The 21096-nt window shown below is 38.7% G+C and overlaps 1 protein-coding gene across 1 annotated transcript; it reads left to right on the top strand.

Annotated features, from left to right (window-relative positions):
- Nucleotides 1-4684: 4684 nt before the first annotated feature.
- Nucleotides 4685-16159, top strand: LOC125298399 (transmembrane protein 255B-like). The gene is made up of 9 exons (XM_048249142.1): nt 4685-4751; nt 5323-5456; nt 10277-10363; nt 10891-10980; nt 11431-11564; nt 11607-11687; nt 12099-12258; nt 12464-12553; nt 16145-16159. The coding sequence occupies exons 1-9, from the start codon at nt 4685-4687 to the stop codon at nt 16157-16159; spliced, it is 858 nt and encodes a 285-aa protein (XP_048105099.1).
- Nucleotides 16160-21096: the final 4937 nt, after the last annotated feature.

The following is a 21096-nucleotide window of genomic DNA, read 5'->3' as shown; positions in this document are numbered from 1 at the left end:
TGCACTATGTATGTGGAACGATGAGAGAAGCAAAGTGTCAGTTGGCATTAGCAGGGTTTACTGTAGAATGACTAACCTTAAGGGCCACAGCTGAGTCCATTTGTGAAGATGGTAAGTCTATAGAGAGAGACCTTAGAGTTGGCCACCTTTACTCTGGCTCATATGAGGTGACAGGCTATAGCAGAGGACATGAGGTCATTAGCTCATCAGCCTTTGTGAATTGATATGTACTCTCATTACCTAGACAATACGTCATCCGTACACAATGTTTTCATATTACATTCTGAATATATAACATTTGCCATTAACCAGTTACCATAACTCAGCAAGAGAATGAATGAATGAATAAATGAATGAATGAATGAACGAGAGCAAGGTAAACATATGAGTCTTTAAAAGATTTTTTGAACGTCCCAAAACTCGCAGAAGAATGTCTGTATTTGAATGCTTGCAAACGTTAACAAAGCAGTGCTATTACAATAGCATGCTAGCATCCAAATCCCCCTCCCCCCCTCTAACGCTGGAAAAAAGCCCTTTAATGATTAAACTATCAGGTAACTGTTGTGGGATTGTAATGGCATCTGCCTGCTAAGCGTCTTGTTAAATGATATGTTATTGATGTGCACTCCATGGTCCATAATGTAAATAATGTATAGAAGATATATTAAACCCATGAATTTTGACATGTCGTCAGATATGCGTTCGTTTGTTTGCTATGTCATTATAAGAGGTAGGCCTAAAACATATGGTAATACAACCCTAAAAGATGACATAAGGTAAACTAATTAAAAATACATAGGCCAATTATACTGTATGTGCTTCAAAAGAAAAATGTGTTACATGTGATACTACATGAAATAAATGTATTTCCTTGACGTATGTTATTACAATACAATACAACATTCTATTTCTTTAAAACTTTCTTCCAATATATTTCAATGAAATACAGAAAATGTACAGATTTTTGACCATTTTGACATTAAAGCACATATGCCAAATGTATTGTTTACCATGACATGTTAAGAGAAGCAAACAATAAAGATTCTATTTTTGAAACGGTCAAACTTCTAAGATTCAGAGTGGCCTTAAGATGAGTGGTAATCTGTGTGGAGCTCAGCCCCCTACAGACCTCTGCTCTATTTCTGATACAGTACTTGGAAAACTATGTCAGGTGTTATACCTGTCAGGTGAGATTTTAGTCTCTATTATAAAGGTCATTTGTTCACTGGTAAATTCCATTTCATCTAGCTTTAAGCTCAAGCCTGTGACTTTTGCAGTGCACTTTATAGTTAGTTCTAGTCATCTTGTGCTCTAGGCCATGACTGGAACTGGTTGGTCAGGTTACAAACCTTCCTCTGTCTGTCTAATGATTATTGGCCCTTGCAAACAGCTGCCCTGTAATGACTGACAAGAGGTACTCACTAGTGCCCCTAGATGTTACTTTTTTGTCCATCCAGTACGGTCAATATCTATTTTTTTTATTGAAGTGGGAATTCATTATTTGAGCTTCTTTTGCTTTCCCTTGCAATATATTTTGAATACGTTTCAATAATTTTGTGTTCCCTTGTATAGTGAAAGTATTGCAAAACTATTGTGAGAAATAAGGCAAAACGTATTGCGCGGGAACGCAAAAGAAGTTCTAAAAATAAATGTCCACCTCTAAAAAATTATTCCTTCCATGAACCCTTTGCAGGCACCGTGATCCAGTAATCCAAAACCATAGTGGCGTTATTGGCAGTCAATATTTAAGTTACTTTATTTATCCAGTAGGGAATTTGTCCTCTGCATTTTGCCCATGCACACACATACACACACACACACACACTTGGAGCAGTGAGCTCACACATTAGGAGCACACAACAAAAGACTTGGTTGATGCTAAAGTTATTCCTCTAGTGTAAAGTTAGAGCCAGTGCATCAACAACAGTCCCTGTAATTTTGCTTGCCTGGCACTTTTAAAACCTCTTGGATCTGTTCCAGATGTGGAGAGGCATTCTTTTTGGTGGCTTGCTTATGTTTACCCCTTGACTGAATGACGTCTATGTGACTGAATTACATCACCTTGAGAAACTCACTCTCACTGGCTGTGGCCTGTCGGCACTGAAGGGCTCTGTGGCTATGTGGGCTAATTCAGTCTGTTAAAACTAAGCGCTAATCCCCACCAAAAGTGTCTCAGATCTGAAATAGCTGCAGGGAGGTCTGGTTCATGCATTTAAAAATGTCTGATTATTTGAAGCCTGAGGTATTGCTGCATGTCACGTCATCTGTGGAAGCAAAATATTGCAAATGTTACAAATGCCATGACAGCCTGTCTGTGATGATTTCTACATCTAGATGCACCGCAGCGATACAAAATATGACTGCCACTCAGTCTTGCACATTCTCTGCGCAAAAATAAATCACGCTTGTCAATTTGTCTCCTTCTACTACTCCATCCCCTAGTAGTCTTGCAATTTTTGTGTATGTAAATGAGTGTGTTTATGCGTGTGTTTGCTTTTGTGTATGTAAATGAGTGTGTTTATGCGTGTGTTTGCTTTTGTGTATGTAAATGAGTGTGTTTATGCGTGTGTTTGCTTTTGTGTATGTAAATGAGTGTGTTTATGCGTGTGTTTGCTTTTGTGCATGTAAATGAGTGTGTTTATGCGTGTGTTTGCTTTTGTGTATGTAAATGAGTGTGTTTATGCGTGTGTTTGCTTTTGTGTATGTAAATGAGTGTGTTTATGCGTGTGTTTGCTTTTGTGTATATTTCAGTCCCTCCAGGCATTTGCGATAACAATTAACGGAATTAACATAATTATGCAGCACATAGAACATCCAAAGGGTTTGACGCCTCCCAATTCTGAATATTTGTTTGAAACCCTAGCTTAAGTTAAACCAGTGCCTACATGTTATCAACTGATTCTCAAAGCAGTGCACTTAACCTATAGTCTTACCTCTGGCTTTGGCCGAGTGTTTCAATCCTGTTATCTCTGCTCTTTACAGCTTTGACAGGTTTTCTCCTCACCTATCTGCCCTGTTGGCTCCACTGTTTGCTTGGAATTATGGGATGGGGGAGTGTCAGGTCTCCCATCTGCTTTTATCATCTCTGGAGTTTAACTACAGGGACCATTGGGGTAATGTTTCTTTGTGGTTTGGAAACACAACTCTGGTAAACCATTATGCAGTGTGTGTCAGTATCATCATCAGCACTTGTAACATTGTGTACATTAAAAATTTTTATACATCACCGTAAGGAGCATCTGGAGTTAATGGATAAACTTATGTTTCAGTACATCTGCTCATCATTGTTGAGCCAAAGTCTATTTGCACATTGCCAAAGAACTGATAGAAAGCATATGGTCAGATAAAGGATATCATATCGAATTTCAACAGGATGCTCAGTGGAGGTGGTACTATACAGTATATTTCCTAAAGCATAAATGCAGCAGAAAAGCGAACAGCAATATAGCAGCAGGGATTTCATTTGATAAGCCTTTGTTTACAGCCACAACAAAGTTTCATCAAAAGTTCAGTGTGAGACTTTACAGATGTCCCCTGACTGCCGTCTTGTGGCTAAAAGTAGCATACACACGCAGGCAAGCACGCACGCATGCACACGCACACACACACACACACACACACAGAGAGAGAGAGAGACACACCAAATGCTCCACAGGGCAGTTTAATTGATTGATTACTAAACATAAAGTTGTAAGCCAAACCCACCTTTGTCAAAGCTGTATTGCTCCATGAGTCAGTTACTTCTGAATCAATTCTTTAAGGCAATGTGGATAAATCTTTTTGGACAAAAAAAAAAGTTACTAGGCATCTTACACAAAGGCTATGCCAGCATGCTTTGGAAAGATGTTTTGTCTCAATGTAGCAAATAGCTCTGAATTTGATAGCTCTGGTTTAAAATGTGGGATAGTAAACTACATGAGAATACATAAGTTTGGGTCTCAGGTATCAGTATCAGTTACAGTATGGACTGGTTCATGATGTACATGACAATACCATTTCCTCTGTTTTTGTATTTCTCATGAGATTTGGAGCTTAAAACTCAAAATGACTTCGGAAAACAGAACACTATGCCTGTTGATGTTACATTGATGTAGTTCACTGAGCCCATTTAGATGTCACTCAAGAAATGTTTTTTTTTTAAAAGCAATGTCTTATGACATCCTAATAGTCTCTTGTTTTCCCAATCCCACAAGAGTACTCCAGCAGCCCTGAGTGTTCTGGTGAGATGTGTGTTCTGGCTTTTTGTGGATCGGAGTGGCCAGTGAATTGTGAATCACAAGCATTTTTCTTCATCAGAATTCTGAAACCAGCAATACGAGAGTAACACGTGCACATCTGGATGCAACCTCAACACATTTCCTCAGTTGATCCTAAGCAGCGGATACGGAACATTAAAAATGACGTGTACAACTTTACAATTGGGTCTGCTCTGCCTCAGGACATTTTAAGTATGCATGTAGACATAATACTTAATGTATGTTGAATCCCTCTGGATGCAATTTTTCTTGCCTTCATACATTTCCCATGTCTTATTTAGGTAGAGCAAAACATTAAACCAGAGTTGATGTGGCCTCTCCAGGGAAGTCTCCAGAGAGTTCTCCCTCTCCATCTCCCCTCCCTCTGTTTTAAAAGAGTATCCAGCCGTGCGGTGTACCTGAATTCCAGCTGTGTGAAGCAGTGGGAAATGTCCTCGAGACGGACAGAGGAACCTCTGGTGAGGCGCAGGCCTCCTCCCAAAATGAACCAAGCAGGTAAGACAGTGTATTATTGGAGGTTGTTAATGAGATTATTTTCCATGGCATTCTACTAGACTATAGTGCTGTGCTGTGCTGTACTGTGTTGAGATGCTTTTCATTTGAAGTGTGCATTTTGCGTTCTGCTGTTCCAGACAAATACAGAAGGAAGCTTAACTTTTGATTGACTTTTGAAATGAATGAGAAATGCCCTGTCCTGTATACACTCAGTGTATAGACAAGCTGTGTAAAATGATTTGATATTTTTTGTTGAGTGAGACAAACAAAACTTACAGAGATGTGAGCAAACGTTTAAACATATGAAATGTGACAATTGTAGATTAAGCGGTTGTTGAGATACAGAAATACATAAACATTTTTAAGTTTTGATTTTTTTAAGTCAAACTTTTAAAAAAAAAAATCTGTGAAGACCGCTTTCGGTCAAAATAGTTTTCTTATCGATGATAGACTTTATGATGGGTTTAAACTCAACCTAAAACTGAAGCATACTATTTTTTCCTCAGAGGCAAGAAAAATGCACAATTACATACATACAATACACTTTATATGAGTCATGTGGTCTCTCTAGAAGCCCTGCAGAGGAGATCCCTGTGTCTGGTGCTGGTGCTGTTGTTGTTGTCCTTGCTCATAGTGGCCACGGGAGTCTACATCTCCACAGCCACAGAGAGCCTCAGCACCTCAGGATGCCCCTCTGGAGTCATTGTGAGTGAATGCCTTCATGATGCCAATGATTGTCATCAGTAATGGTAGGGTCTGCGAAGGGGAATAATTGTTGATAATTGAGCTCCACTGCCTTCTATGCAACATCTGGAATGTCTGAAAATGTGCATGGCTTGGTTTGTGTCCAATTTAGAGACAGGACTGTGTATGGAAAAACAGACTTTTTTATGTGAATTGGACAGTTAGAACATAGAAAGTCTCTGAATGTGACCATAATTTTGATGTTTAAATCAGTCTTAAGTGTTTAGAGGTGCCTCTGGACCGTCTTAAGCTGCCAGTGACAGGGGGCTTCTATTTTGCGCTATTCCAGGCAAGCCCATTGAATAATCTGCCTTTTCATACAGATGATCCCAGATCTCATTATTATGACCGCCGCTAGCTAGCGAAGCGGTCATATAGGGATTGTCAAAGTTTTTTTTTTTTTCCCCATCTACTTCCTGAATTTTTGGTCAACGATACCGGGACACCCGAACCACCGGGCACATGAAATTTGGTGGGTATGTAGCCCCACTAGACTCCCGTGCTGGGCCCCCCGAACCGCAAAAAAAGCAGTTTTTCCTAAATAACTACCTGAACCGTGGCACTGAGGATGAAGAATCTTTTATGGTATGTTGGTCTCAAGGGCCCACATCAACCTGGCCCATAATCACTCATTTGTGATTTGCACCCCCCCGGTAAAAAATGAAAAATGCAATATTATTCTGCTTTAATCGCCCCTATCTTCAGGTAAGATGTTCAGAACTGCACCAAATTTTATGTGTATGATTGACCTGGCATTCTCTGGGGGTATGCCAAGTTTCGTAGAATTTCATCCATGGGGGTCTAAAAAAAATTAGGTTATGTGTACATTTAGTGATTGTACACTCATTGGCCTGTAGATGGCGGTGCACACATATACACATGCACACACACACAGGCACCCACATACTATCGGTATTAGAATGGCCGATACATAATTACAAATCCAGTAGGATTAAAAGAAAGCCAAATATTCATCATCATCATCATGGCTGCATTTCCAGTATTGGCGATAAGTAGTCGTTTGTCCACTAGATGGCGCATCGTTGCAGTGAGACGTAATTTTGTTGGAAGTTAAAAGTGGGTTGGAAAAACAATGGATGCTTCCTTCCTACAAGGACTGTAGTTTACCGCAGAGAACGTCTAAGGATAGGACGATGTTCACATGAAATGTAATTACAGTACATGAAAATGCAAAGTCTTCTTCTTCTTCTTCTTCTTATTCTTCCCACCAAATTTCTGCGTCTAATTCAGCTTCAACCGTTTAACGTAGAAACTTCGTTCAAACTTTGTAACGTAGGTCTTGAAAAGGAGACTTGAGGAATGTATTTTTCACTTTTGTAAACTTTATACTTTTTGAGATATTAATAAAAAACAAGCTTATTTTTCCCCATAGACTTTGTATGGGGACTATGACATCATAATGGGCTAATTAACTTGATTTGCACCTGTATCAACTTCCAGCTGCTCAACTAGGTCCCATCAAAAAGCTAGTTAAACTAATGTTAATTTCGTCAGACGAGACGAGAGGAAATATGTTCGTCAACAACCTTTTTTTTTCATGACTAAGAAGAGACGATGACGAGACGGCAGTAATGTCCTGAAACACTGACTAAGACTATCTTAAGATGCATTATTGTTGATGAAAAAAGACAAGACTAAAATGTTTTGCATGAAATAAAAACTAAGATAAAATCTCTCTTAATTTTCGTCTACAAAATTTGAAGACGTAATATCTAGCTGTTACATTTTCAAAATATTCCGAATGAGTTCATACGCAACAGCTTTCCTGTAGGCTAGCCTACGTGCTATTGCTGCAACCCTGTGGCTGCAACACGAAACTAGATGGAACAAGAACACTGGAGATTTCTGCCGGAGTTAGCAAGCTAACTACCTAAGCTTTATGCCACAATACTACATACCCAGAAGTTGAAGCTTCTCTCATACAAATAACATCCCCCAGAATGTCCATACGAAAATGTTCATCATGTAATGTCAACTATTTAACTAGTTAGACTGATGATGCAAAGTTTGCTAGCAAGTAAGCTAATATGGAAAGTTAAGCTAGCAAGTTAGCTATGGCTAAGATGGAGAGTCTGTTTGGGGAATGTGTTGTGTTTAAGCATATCGCCATCTAGCTTGTATGGAGTAAAACATTAATACTTTGGCCTATGACAGTGTTTCTCAAACTTTTTCAGTTTCAGGACCACTTAACTAACCCTAGCTAAAAAAAAAAAAGATTATACCTACTTCAACTACTCACTGAACCACCTTGCTTATTGTCTTTGCACTTTGCTTATTGTGTGGATTCATACTGTATGATTTAAACTGGCATATCTTACATAGACAGTGTTGCAGAACTGTTTTTACATACAAGTTGGTTCAATATTGCAAACAACTCATCTATATTATATTTTACCACGTCTGCTCGCGGACTACTTGGGATAGCTTGCGCACCACCAGTGATCCCTGGACCACACTTTGAGAAACACTGGTCTACGAATATGACAGTGGTCCAGTCAAATCTTTTACTGTCTATAGTCAAATCCCAGCCGAGCTATAACTGTAGCTCGACTTACCTGTGCATGTAAACATACTGACTGACAAAAAATCAGAATGAGTAATTATAACAGACGTGTAGCCCTGTGGACACACAATATTGTTGGAAAATTGAATTGTTGAAAAATGTGTGAAACACTATTTGACTCAAATGGTAATCAGAAATAATTTGTTATAAAAAAAAGACTAAAATGTGTTGACTAAAACTGACTAAGACTAAGATACCTTTAGTTTTCTTTTGACTAAAACTAGACTAAAATGACGAGACTTTTAGTCGACTAAAACTTAACTAACAAAAATGATATTTGAATGACTAAATATGACAAAGACTAAAAATGACATTTCGTCACAAGACTAAGACTAAGACTAAATTAAAAATAGGTGACAAAATTAACACTAAGTTAAACTGATTATACCTGTATCAACTGCTTTCTGCTCAATTAGGCCAACTCTCTGTGTATCTCCATTCTACAAGGATATAAGGCACATTCCATCCAACTTTCTATCCATTCATCCTCTTCAAACCATTCACTCATCTACCCATTAAACTATCCCATCAACATCCATTAAACAATCTGCCTATCAACATCCATTCAACTTTCTGTCTGTCAACATCCATTACACTATCTACATTTAACTTTTAAACTATATACTCTGTCTCAGGCTTTAACCATACAATCTGGCTCTACAGATCCTGTTCAACTATTTCCTCTGCCCACAACTGTTTCAAAATAAATGTCCTCACTACAATAATTCACTATTAAATAATTTAAATATTTAAACTACTCAACTATTTAACTGTTCAGCCATTTCAACTGCCAGTTTGGGTTGTTTTCAATCCAGCATTTTTTAGAGTGTAGAAGAAGTGGCTACTTCATTCGCGCTTTCCTTGACTCATGGAGCTGCATGAAAAACTGAAGCTCGACTTACAACTTTTCGCCACGATATGGCAGTTTAAGTTCCCTTGATACTGTAAGGCGTAAGCCATTGGTTTCCAAAGGAGATTTTATTTGTGTCGCCAGCATAGCCTATTGACAATTTATGTTGTAAATAGGCCTACCTTATAAGCCTAGCTGTAGCTTAGGGAAGCTAGCAGCTTTCTATTAGGATCTAGTTTGTTAGTTACAGTTTTGTCATAACTCCCTGATGCATTTTTGCATTTAGAATAGCCAGAGCGTGGATATCTCAATCGGAAAATTAAACAATATCGGGTGCCTATGGACTAGGCTGGGTGAACCCAGCCTGATCTGCCCGCTATTTATTTTTTGATTTCTTAAAAGATTGAGCTTGGTCTGGTGAAATCCAGACTAGCCATGGACCTCAGTTGCACAATGCAAGGGAACATTAATCAGCCTATATTTGCACGAACAATAACGGACAACAGCTCTTCAACTTTGGCCCGTTAAAATGTGTGAACAGTCTAGCGACGCATTTCATCAAGGCCCATTTGGACATGTCAGTTATTTGCACCACTGGTTAGATGTAAAACAGCATTTCATTTCAGACTACTGTTACTTAATTTGTGCATTGACAATAAAGTATCACATGAACTAAAGATGACTAAAATCTTATGTAGAAGAAACATTCACAAAAATTCTATCCAGGAACTGACAGAGATGTTTTTGTTAATAAATAAATAAAAAATAAATAAATAAATAAATAAATAAATAACATTATGCTGATACCTTTTGCTTTTCCCAAATACAATGTAACCTACAGGTGTAAGTGACCTTTCATCAATCCAGTTGCAATGGATAAACTGTGATGAACAGCCCTACTTGTGATTGTTTTTAAAGGTTTTATAACAATGCTACATCTTCTTTGGCTATTCTACAATCTATTCACCTTTTCAGCACCAGTAAGCTACTTTCTGTGCAGCCGCACACACACACTCAGGCATGCCAAACAAGCATACACAAAAGTTTCAAGAGTGGGGGATGGAGTAAAATATGGAGACAAATTGAAGTGTGATTTATTTTCGCAGAACGGATGTACAGGACTGAGCGGCGGTCATATTTTGTACCGCTGTGCGGTACATCTAGTTGATTACCTGTCTCTTGCATGCTGCTGGTTAATTTAAATGAAAATGCTCCCAGTTCCTTGTCTTGGCTATACCCACCCATGTTTTACAGAAACATTCACTTTTAGAAATATCGCCTCCCAATATGTAAAAAAAACAACTGACATGATAAACTCTCCTATGGTTCTGTATGTCTTTTTTGCAGTTTGTCTTTGCCTCCATCCTCAGTCTCCTTGGCTTATCTCTGAGGGGGAACCGCCAACAGCTGGTAAAAGACACCTTCATCAACACAGTGACAGAAAAGAGTTGTATATGCAAGCCAACAGAACAGTACATCTTGTATTTCCATTCAGTCTTCAGAACCCAGAAGCACAACATCTGGCCATTTGCCTGCATGAACAAAGGCAAATGGCCAGAAATATTTGCATGGATGTATATTTTTCACAGACCTGATGTATTAGTAACATATTTTGGCAGAGATTCAGCTTTCGTGGCCAGGTTACCATGCACCTGGCAATCTCCATATGAAACATGCTCAACAGCTCTTCAACATGTCTGTCAGAGTCGCCACCCTGTTCCCAAGTGTTCTAGAAACATAAGAAATGTATTAAATGTTGAAGAAAATACGCTGAAATGAATGAGACAATTGAGATTATAGGTGACAGTGCCACTTTTACATGTAGAGGGCCTTTGGAATCTATATGGGCCTTTGAAGTAGAATATTAATGGAGGCAAAGTTTACAGAGTTTAAGCGTACTATACTCCATTGTAAGCAATGCATCATTTAAATGTGTCTGCACTCTCTGCTGATATTTGCAGCTCAGAGCGGCCATCTTTATCTTCAGCCTTGGCATCATAGTGTCATCCATAAGTCTTGTGGTGGATGGATTATTCATTCTCCCCAGCATCGTAAATACACCTTTCTTCACTGTACACACATTACTTGTCCTATAGACATATACAGTGTACACTTCACAACATCCCATTTGGACACCATGCTAAATCTGAGGAGGTCAGTCGATCAAGTCTACACACCCATAAATAACATGTCATAAAGGTTTAAAGGTCTCAGCTATGAAGCGTATTGCCAAAATAGTTTTAGTGTTTCAAAAACCCATTATACAAAGATATTTCATCTCCTTATATATTTTTTACATTACCCATATTTATTTAGCAGCCTCTTCTCAATAGTCATTAGTCTCAATAGCCACACGCATGCACGCACATATACATATAAACACATACACACACACACACACACACACACACACATTGTAAATGATCAGTATACTCTAAATAGAAGTTGACAGTAGATTGTATTCCAACTTGATAATGGCTCTCTGATCTTTCACAAAAAAGGATGTTCGACCCATTCGGGCTGGCAGGTGTCAGTTCTACTCAAGTGGACAAGGCTTCTTCTATGAAAACCACTACACCACAGTATGTCCATACTGCATAGAACACATGGTCATCCTCAATAATGCCCTATATCCGTCATAATTTACAGTCTGGACTGATGCCTGTTTCTCCTGTAGGTCCCAAGGTCTGAAGGAGTCTTGTTTTATGATGGTGCGCAGTGGGACCTGTTACTGCTGTGACCTGTATGCCTGTGCAAAGTGAGCAGATTAGAGTGTTTGAACAAGAACACACCAACACAAGGATAACAGACACCAGCCCTTATTTAAATGAAAGGCATAGAGGAAAGTCTGGCAATGAGCAAATAGTCTCATGCATGAACTGAAACTATTGTGTGAGACCATTGAGCTGACCCACCAATATTTACACTTTAACAATTGTATTAAATAAGAAAATAGGTTTTTACCAAGGTATTAAATTACCGGTAGCTTTAGTAGACTTTGGACTTTGCATGTAAATTATATTCAGGCCCATGATCTCTATCTTTATTATCATGAAAAATAAATGAGCAATGTCTGAATCATCTCTGAGATTATGCCATCTTTGTTAAACCTACACTGTATATATTTCTGTGACCAATCAAAACAAACTCTTTCCCTCTGTTTTAACAGTGGTGGATACCTTGACAAGCACTATGAGTTTGTGGGTGTGCAGGACTGCCAGGAGGTGTTGTTTGTGTACTGGCTTGTCTGGGTTATCGCTGGGATGAACTTGCTTGCCTTGGTCCTGGGGCTTCTCACCTCAGCCATGCTTGGCAACATCAAGGCACTGGTAAGAGAAAAGAGTGCTTAACAGATCCAGGGGGATTTTAGGGAAAATATCTAGATAACGGAACTTAACTCTCAAGACAACCATAGATAACAGAAATATGTTCAGTAGATCAGTGTGTTTTGATGTGGTATCACTAGACTGATTTTGTGTTTTGTGAATTTCTGAATGTTTTTCTGCATATGTATCTCATATTAACCAAATACAGGACGGCGGGCATGATAAGGACAAAACTACAGAGGAGATACCACTGTGGGACCCTCAAGTGGTTCAGAATGCCACAGCTCCCCTACTCCCTGTACATGGGAATGACAGCTCCTCTCGTCTACCAATGGAACAACCCATATATCAACATAATGGCCACATGCTTCAGCCACTTTATCCGGTCAGGTGCCACATTTCACTATGTTAAAGACATCAGCATGATCCGTTTTCATTTTAAAACTCTGTTTTAAACGAAAACAGTCTTCATTCATGTAAGCGTATTTAGCCCTATCTGAACCTGTGCCCATGCTACAGTCTAACACCACGATTGTTGGTCAAAAACCTCAAATAATAGATGTAACAGGTAGTCTATAGGGATATTTCCAAACAAATGTTGTGTTCCGGTAGCATCAATTCAGTGGGCATGTTTGACTTTTCCAGTGTTGTGTAGATCTGGCTGAACGTAAGGTATGTTTGTATTGTAAGATTCAGCCAGATCTGTGCAACGCTGAAAGATCGAACGTGCCCGCTAATTTGACGCTACCGGAACACGAAGCCAGACAATTTGCTTCCTTCAGATACAGGTCTTGTTATTACCTCCCTGAGCCTGTACACTTTCAAATTTTACAATACTTTGGTTTGTCTGTAGGGACCCTCACCACACTACCACAGAACTGTAATTATATTTTGAGCATTGTCAGTGGTATAAAATAGCGTTTGTTTTTTGACGTGCTAGCTGCCCCCCTTCGCTTTCACTATAAGCCCATTAGCCCATACGTGCAAAAAACGTATTGCTCAAAACTCCACCAATTAACATAATTTTGCTCTCAATCAAATACTTGAACTTTTGTTTTTACTCCGGAGTTACGCTTTAAGAGCATATCAACAGTGATGATGGCCAATCAGAGACCTGAGATTGAAAAAAATCAATCAAATGAGATAACGACAAATGATCAGTTCATAACTCCATTTTCCATGTCTACAAACACTGAAACCGGAGTTTTCAAAATGTTCAAATTTACTGTTTTCAGTGAGTTTGCATGTGGAAATAGGCGGGTCATAGTTTGCATCCTGCATGCTGTATGAGGGCAGCTGTAGCTTTGTAGAATGCAGAATTTAACTGAACAGCAGCTGCCAGCAAAGACAGCAATGGAACCTGTCTATTCTGTCCTATTCTTGTTTTTTTTCTTCTGGGAAAGTCATATGAGAAAGGTCATGTTATTGGATAATGATAAATCAGGGAAGGAAACAGATTGTGCGCATTACTAGACTGGCTGATACCAGACCTCAAATCTTAATTGAGGTGGAGAATTGGTCTGGGGACCCTTTATTCGCCCTTCGTTTGAAACTCAAATAGGGCCAACATCGTTTTCAAATTGCGTCTTTACAGCATCTCGACAATGCTGGCTTGGTATGAATGAAGCTGTAGTCATAACATATATGGAATAATGTTGACAACCTCAAAGTCACTTTTTCTGAGTTACCATTTACAACCTTGACTTATACATAACTAGTTATCAATAATGTGTAGAAACAACTGTTTTGATATAATGTTAAAAACACCTATGCGATATATATATATATATATTGCCCAGATATCATTGACTGACCGTTGACAGAAAATCAGAGCTAGCTGGTCCGGATCTCTTACTAGAGAGTTAGCTAAAATACATTGCAAGTCAACAGATGAGAAATCTACACAATTCCACATAGTACCTTGAAGGACTGTAACTGTTTTCACATTCTGCAAAATACTCCTTATAGTCCTGTAGCTTACTCTTCAGCATTTTTGCTAAAAAAAAAATTGGTGTCTATATCTGATATCTGTCACAGTCCTTGTACCGCAAATGGGAAGCTAGTGGCTTAGACTGAGGCTTAAATACATTGCTTCAGGGGCCCAATGGGGAGAAGTGGAATGTTGTTGGCGGTTGAGCTGGATATCAACAAACTTTTGCAAGAATTGTGTACTACCTTTTGACATTTAACATAATGTGCATTTCCTTAACTTGTAAACAACTAGCTTAGAAATCTAGACGCGCCCCTAGCGGCAGCAAATTCTCCGTTGGCTTGTGAGCTCCAGAAATCGAAACTTAATCAGGACATTGAAATCGTGTATAGAGTCGTTTGGTGGGCTTAACATAATGATTGATGGCAGAGTTGCAACGGTTTGGCTTGAATTCCCTGCTACTTGAAAACAAATATCCTATTAAGGCCCTATTGCGTGCAGAGGGAATTTGAAAGACAACTGATTATCCCGCCCCTCGGACTGAGCACTGCGAACGGTGAGTGCCCAGACCCTACATTTTAATGTGGGTCTGGCTCGCCAGGCGCTAGTAAACAACATCAGCATCATGCTAAAAACAACAACAAATTGGCCACTATAGGCTATGGAAATGTGATGGAGGATCATTGGAAGAGAAAGGAGGGAATGAGTGTTGTCTTGATATTGGCTGACATTTTCCTTTAATTTTCCTTTTAAGGTATATTTTTAGGATTTTGGCCTTTATTCAGATAGGACAGTGAAGAGTGACAGGAACAAAATGGGAGAGTGAGATTGGGTAAGACTGGAAAATGACCGCAGGATATGTTAGACTAAAATCCAGACCCCTGTTTGGACACAAATGTGGTACGGACGTTGCAGCCACATGCACCACAAAGTCCCCCCAAACATTTCCTTTTAACCCCTGATATTCACAACCTTCCCATGCATATGGTTTTAGCCCATAGGCTTAGCAAGCACATCTGCCCCGTGTCATGCATAAAGTCGCAACATCATACTGACAGGGAGCTTTATATCAAGTTGGTACATTTATGGGAGATGCTTTAGTCTGCCATTTTTTTTTTTTTTTTTTTTTTACTGCAAGCCTAGTGAGATTACTTGGGGTGTTTAAGTGCATAAGAAGTCAGACAGGACTAAGCTGCGGATAATATACAATACTCACTTATTCACCTCTCTTCTTCTTGCTCCCCACAGAGCATCCCATCATACATGAGCAGCCAAGGGCCCTGGTTGTTTCCCGATGGTGCAGTTTGTGCAAAACTCCACCCCCAGTGTCCTTAAGAATTCTTCACTCTTCACATGCTGGAGACGCCTATGATGTGGGGGCCCAATGTGTGCAGCAGTAAACAAACTGTGTGCCAGAGAGCAAGTTTGCACACATCCATTCACAATGCACCTATATGTCAAAAATGATATGTAGCATATAACTGACAAATATACATCAGTGTTTGTTTTTGCCGGTATTAATCTTTAATTTGACAGCCATCTATTGTTTTGTTGGCAAATGGAGTAAAATGACGACTGACTCCTTGTAGTAATCAAAATAGCAATATAATTGTGCAAGAAAGGAGACAGTTCTCATCAGTGACACTGCAGATCATCAGTTATGGCTGTGTCTGAACAGTGAACACATACTGTATACAGAATGGTAAAACCAAATACAACCCCAAATCAGAAAAATTGGGACGTTGTGCAAAATGTAAAGAAATCTGTATTATCTTTGATAATCTGCAAATCTTGTACACTCATATTTAGCTGAAAAAAGAATGCAGACAACATATCAAATGTTGAAAACGACATTTCAGTCAGGACCACTTTGCCAAAGAAATAGCTTTATTTACTATTTGCATTATATTACATGTGGAGGTATGCTCTGTTCTGGGAACCCCGCCCTTCCGTGTGCAGACATGGAAAGCCTAAGGCAGGGAGAGCAGCAAAGTTCAACCTCCATAGGTACAGAACAGAGCAGACATCAATGACATACATACATACATAAGTCAGAAGTAGGAGGAGGAGATGGGGTGGAGGTGGGTTGCAAAAGGGCTTGTAGTAAAACGGCAGGCAGAAGGTAGACTAAGGCAGCATAAGGCACTCTGAATGATCTCCGCCAGTGACAGAGCAGAGATGATTAGCTGAGCAATCAGCTAAGCCGGTCAGGGAACTGGGCAAGAATGCTGGAAAATGTGTGTAATGATAAAGAAAACTAATTTACAACTATTTTACAACTAATTAGGGTAACTGCCAACATGATTGGGTATGAAAAACAGCATCCCAGAAAGAGTCTCTTAGAAGTAAAGATGTAGAGGTATTCATCACTCTGTATAAACCTATGTGGACAAATAACAATATAATAATAATGCTTCTTAACGTCAAATTGCAGTATTGCAGTATTGGGGGAGTTCATCATATAGTACATATCATTAAAATATTCAGAGAATCCAAAGAAATCTTTGCAAGCAAGACAGAGCTGAAAAACAATATTGCATGGCCATGGCCATGGTCTTTTGGACCTCAGATGATACTGCATTAAATCCAGACCTATTACTAATGAAAATCCTTGTATGGGCTCAGGTAAACCTCTGATAACCATTGTCTATGAGCACAGTTTGATACTCAATTCACAAATGCTAGTGTAAACTTTGCAAAAGAAAAAGTTGTATTGAAGTGATACAGAAATACCACCGTCTTATCTGAGCCTGAGCTGGTTTAAAATGGACTGAGGTAAAGTTGAAAAAGGTCTTGTGGTGAGATCAATCAACATTTGCCATTCTTTTTGGAAATCATGGACTCCTCTAGAGGGCCTATCCAACTAACTTATTATAGTGCTCATTTCAAAACCCAGCATCTATGACGGTGTGGAGGTGCATTAGTGCCTCAGCATGGGCACCTTGCACATCTGGCAAGGCACAATCGATTCTGAATGATACAGGTTTTGAGCTATATACTGCCATCTAGACAATGTCTTTTTCAGGGAAGACCTTGACTATTTCAGAAAAACAAATGCCAAAATGAATTCTGTAAATATTTAAACAGAGAAAGAGTCCAGGTGTTAAAATGACCTGTCTGCAGTCCAGACCTGTCAAATTAGAAATGAATGAAACACATGATTAAGAATACTGCATACTTTTGTGCAACTGAAATTCGGGCAGGAATGGAACATATCGGGCAGGAACATTTCATTCTCAAAACTCTAGCAACTCCTCAGTTCCTAAACATTTACAGAATGTTGTTAAATGAACAGGTGAAGCAGCACACTGATAAACATGCCACCGTCCCAACTTTTTTTTAAACATGTTGCTGGCGTGAAATTCAAAATGAATGTATATTTTGCATGAAATAGTCAATCATAGTGTAAATTTCAACATTTAAAATGTTGTCTATGTCCTTTTTGCAGCTAAATATGGGTTTACGAGATTTGTATATCACATTCTGTTTTCATTTGCATTTTGCACAACGTCCCAACTTTTTCTGATTTGGGGTTGTATATACCGACAGACAAGCTAATGGACAGATGACAAAAGGACCTTTAAATAATGTTTTAAAATTATTCTGAACATTGTAGATATATGTTTAACCCTTTGCAGACGGCCCATTCTAATTTCGGAACCCCAGTACCGATGACGTTCAGTCTAATAACTCCGCCATACCCCAACCAATTTTATCAATGAAAACTTCCTCAAAAACGTCACATCATAGGCTTTCTGGCGATATGATTGGTTAAGGGATTTGTGGCGCGAATTTCTTTTACTACGTGAAGGAAAAATCAAGAGTTGACGTCTCCCCGAGGAAAAACAGCAGGAAGCACTATGCATCATTGATCTTGACGTCGTCTAAAGGAGAAACTACTGGATCATCTGAGGTAAAAACAAGTCTTTTTATGTTATTATTACTTGTTATCCATGTTATTACTTCAAAATCGTTTTTAAAAGTTATTTTTGCTGGTAATTACACCTTGTATGCATGGCCGTAACATAATGCGTGTGTGTGTGTTCACTTCAGCTGATGACAGCTGGTATTTTAGCACACCGTAATCTTTAGTAAACTCATCATTTTCAGTCATTTTTGGGGGGTTACTATATGTCAACCAAGATTACAGACCTACTAAGACTGACACTTTAACGATTTGTTCTATTTTGAACGATGTTGCTTGCTTGTCATCTGATAGAAAACTAGCTAAGTTAGGTAACGTTAGCATCAGGAGAGGCTGCAACATGTCCTTGACGCCAGAAGTCGCGATAAAGTTCACTCCGTGCTTCATGACTGCCAACTTTATGTCAAGTACACCTAATCGGTATTTTATTGTCAAATAAACCTTTCATTCCTTCGTAATTTGTATAGCACAATTTACAGTTGTTTGTAGCCAAGTTGCTTAGCTTACTTAGATAGAAACATCTGACATGAATGACAACGTTAATGTTACGTTACCGACGTGAAGACTGTGTTGATCACGATGGTGTAACGTAAGGATTTTATTCATTGACTGCTGTTTTCATGAATACATGACTGAAGATTTGTTATAAATGTGTCTTAGTATTGTTTAGCTTTTAGGCTGTAAGGTTGGCTGCTACGATGAGGTTTTTGGGTGGCTAACTATGATGGGAGCTCATACACCCAAGCCTACTCATCGACACATTATTTTCTAAGGGGGTGTTTTCTTTACGCAACTGCAGTAGCCTATGCACGGTGTGTGTGTATGCATACGCTGTTTAGATGTTTTCTGTCATATCTCCTGACTCATGTTAATGAATCAATTTTTGCTTGTAAGCTGGTATGCTATGTATGGTTTAGCCAAGGCAATAACACTTACTGTAGTGAGCTCTGAGACTAATGCTACCTCTCCAAGCAATATTGGAGTCCTCCAGTGACAATAATACTTTTAGTGAAAAGAGTCATGGTTGGTGGTGATTAGGATTATGTGGAAGTAATGTAAAATAAAACTAAACAACCTATTCACTATCAGACCTGTCATTTTTTTTGTTATTTTAGATGGAGGGAGAGAAGTACGTGCAACTGGGGTGAAAGCAGCCGACTGCTGATGGCAAATATGACCCCAAGGACCACGATGGCATGGACATGGGACATGGATGGGTAGCTTCTGGATGAAGAAGAAGACAATGATGTGCTACAGGAGGAGATAATCTCCCATCATCCCCAGCTGGGTAAGCATGTTTGTGTGTGTGTGTGCGTCCATCTGGGCGCAAGCACATTTCTGGTTGTGATAAGAGTGAGAGGGATTATAGTGATAATAGTTTGGTTAGATTTGTAATTCAATTTTTATATTTCTTATCTGACAATTTCTTTATTTTGAGTTTGGTCAAGTCCCATGTCAGGTAGAAAGCATACACTTTGCCTATCCTTCCAACACCGACAGAGACGCCAACTCCAATAGCATTTACACCCCATCGTCTGCTAGGCTTAGATGGACACACGCATGCACACACACACACACACACACACACACACACACACACACACACACACACAACCACACAACCATGCCACAGCTGTCACAATGCACACACCACGGATCTGGTGTGAATGTGGCGTTAGTCTATCACCTTATGTGTAGGGCAAATGATATCGATAATTATATATTGTATCGAATTATATGCTGTATGGTTGTTAAATGTATTGAATTTCTTCTAACGTTTTAATTGTTTATATATATATGTATGTGTGAATGTTCGTATGAATTGATGTTTTGTTCACCATGTAAGATTTGTTGATCTTTGTTATACTGTTGTCTTGTCATTCTTGTAGTTCTAATAGTTACTGCATGTTTGTAAACATATGTTTATGTTATTTACCTGAAGTTGTTGTTCCTGGTTATTTAATCACATTGTTTAAGACTTTTCTAAATAAAATGATTTATTTCCCCTTTCGTAAACCTAACACATGTGCCAGTGTCTCTATATTCTTGTTTTCATAGTAGAATGAAGCACACGGAAAAGCAGTTACAATCAGCTAGTCTGTCTTTCAGCCTTTATCTGTCCTCCCCACAATTGATTTAGCCTCTTCAGAGTACAGTAAGACATCCGATATTGAGCTTGTTTTGATGGTAAAACATCTTATTTTTGTTACATGACCATTAAATCTGTATTTTTAGGTCAGATGCCAAACCGGGAAATGAAAACATTCTACTCTTTAAAAATTCTACTTGTTAGTGTTATGAGTAAATTAATCAGAACTTCTGAACCAAAGGTGATAAATTGATTCTGTTTTTTTCACTGAGGAGAACACAACACTGGCTATCCTTTGCACACTATATCTACAACAGACATTAGGTGAAAAGAAAGATTCATCTTGACAAATTGATATTTTCACGTTTTTTGATGTTGAATTTTGAAGGTTTTGTTTAAAAACAATGTGTGGTACACTCAAATGTATTAACTATGATGTGTACCTATGATATATATATATACCATTTTAAAGGGCTAGTTCTCCTGATTACAATGGTGGGTATATCTTATCTCTGTCATGTGTAGCATGGCCACACAATAAGCCTTTTTGTCTCACAAGGGCATCAAGTATGAAAAAACGGAATGTTTCGTGCCGTCTACAAAGGTCTAATAAATTTATCATAACTTTTGAACAAAAGGTGACACATTGATTCTGTTTTTATCACTGAGTAGAGGACAAAATTGTAAATCTCCCATACACTCTATGTTTTTCTCTATCTACAATAGAAATTGGGAGAAAAATTAGATTAATCTTGACAAACTGATATTTTCGTGTTTTTTGGGGTTGAATTTTAAAGATATTTTTTAATAATTATGTATGTTCTCCTCAAACTTATTAATTATATTTTATACCATTTGAAAGGGCTATTTCTCCTGATTACAGTGGTGTGTATATTG

The sequence above is a fragment of the Alosa alosa genome, chromosome 1 (genome assembly GCF_017589495.1).
Source record: "Alosa alosa isolate M-15738 ecotype Scorff River chromosome 1, AALO_Geno_1.1, whole genome shotgun sequence".
In the NCBI taxonomy this organism is placed as follows: Eukaryota; Metazoa; Chordata; class Actinopteri; order Clupeiformes; family Clupeidae; genus Alosa; species Alosa alosa.
This window is presented reverse-complemented; position numbering and strand designations above follow the sequence as displayed.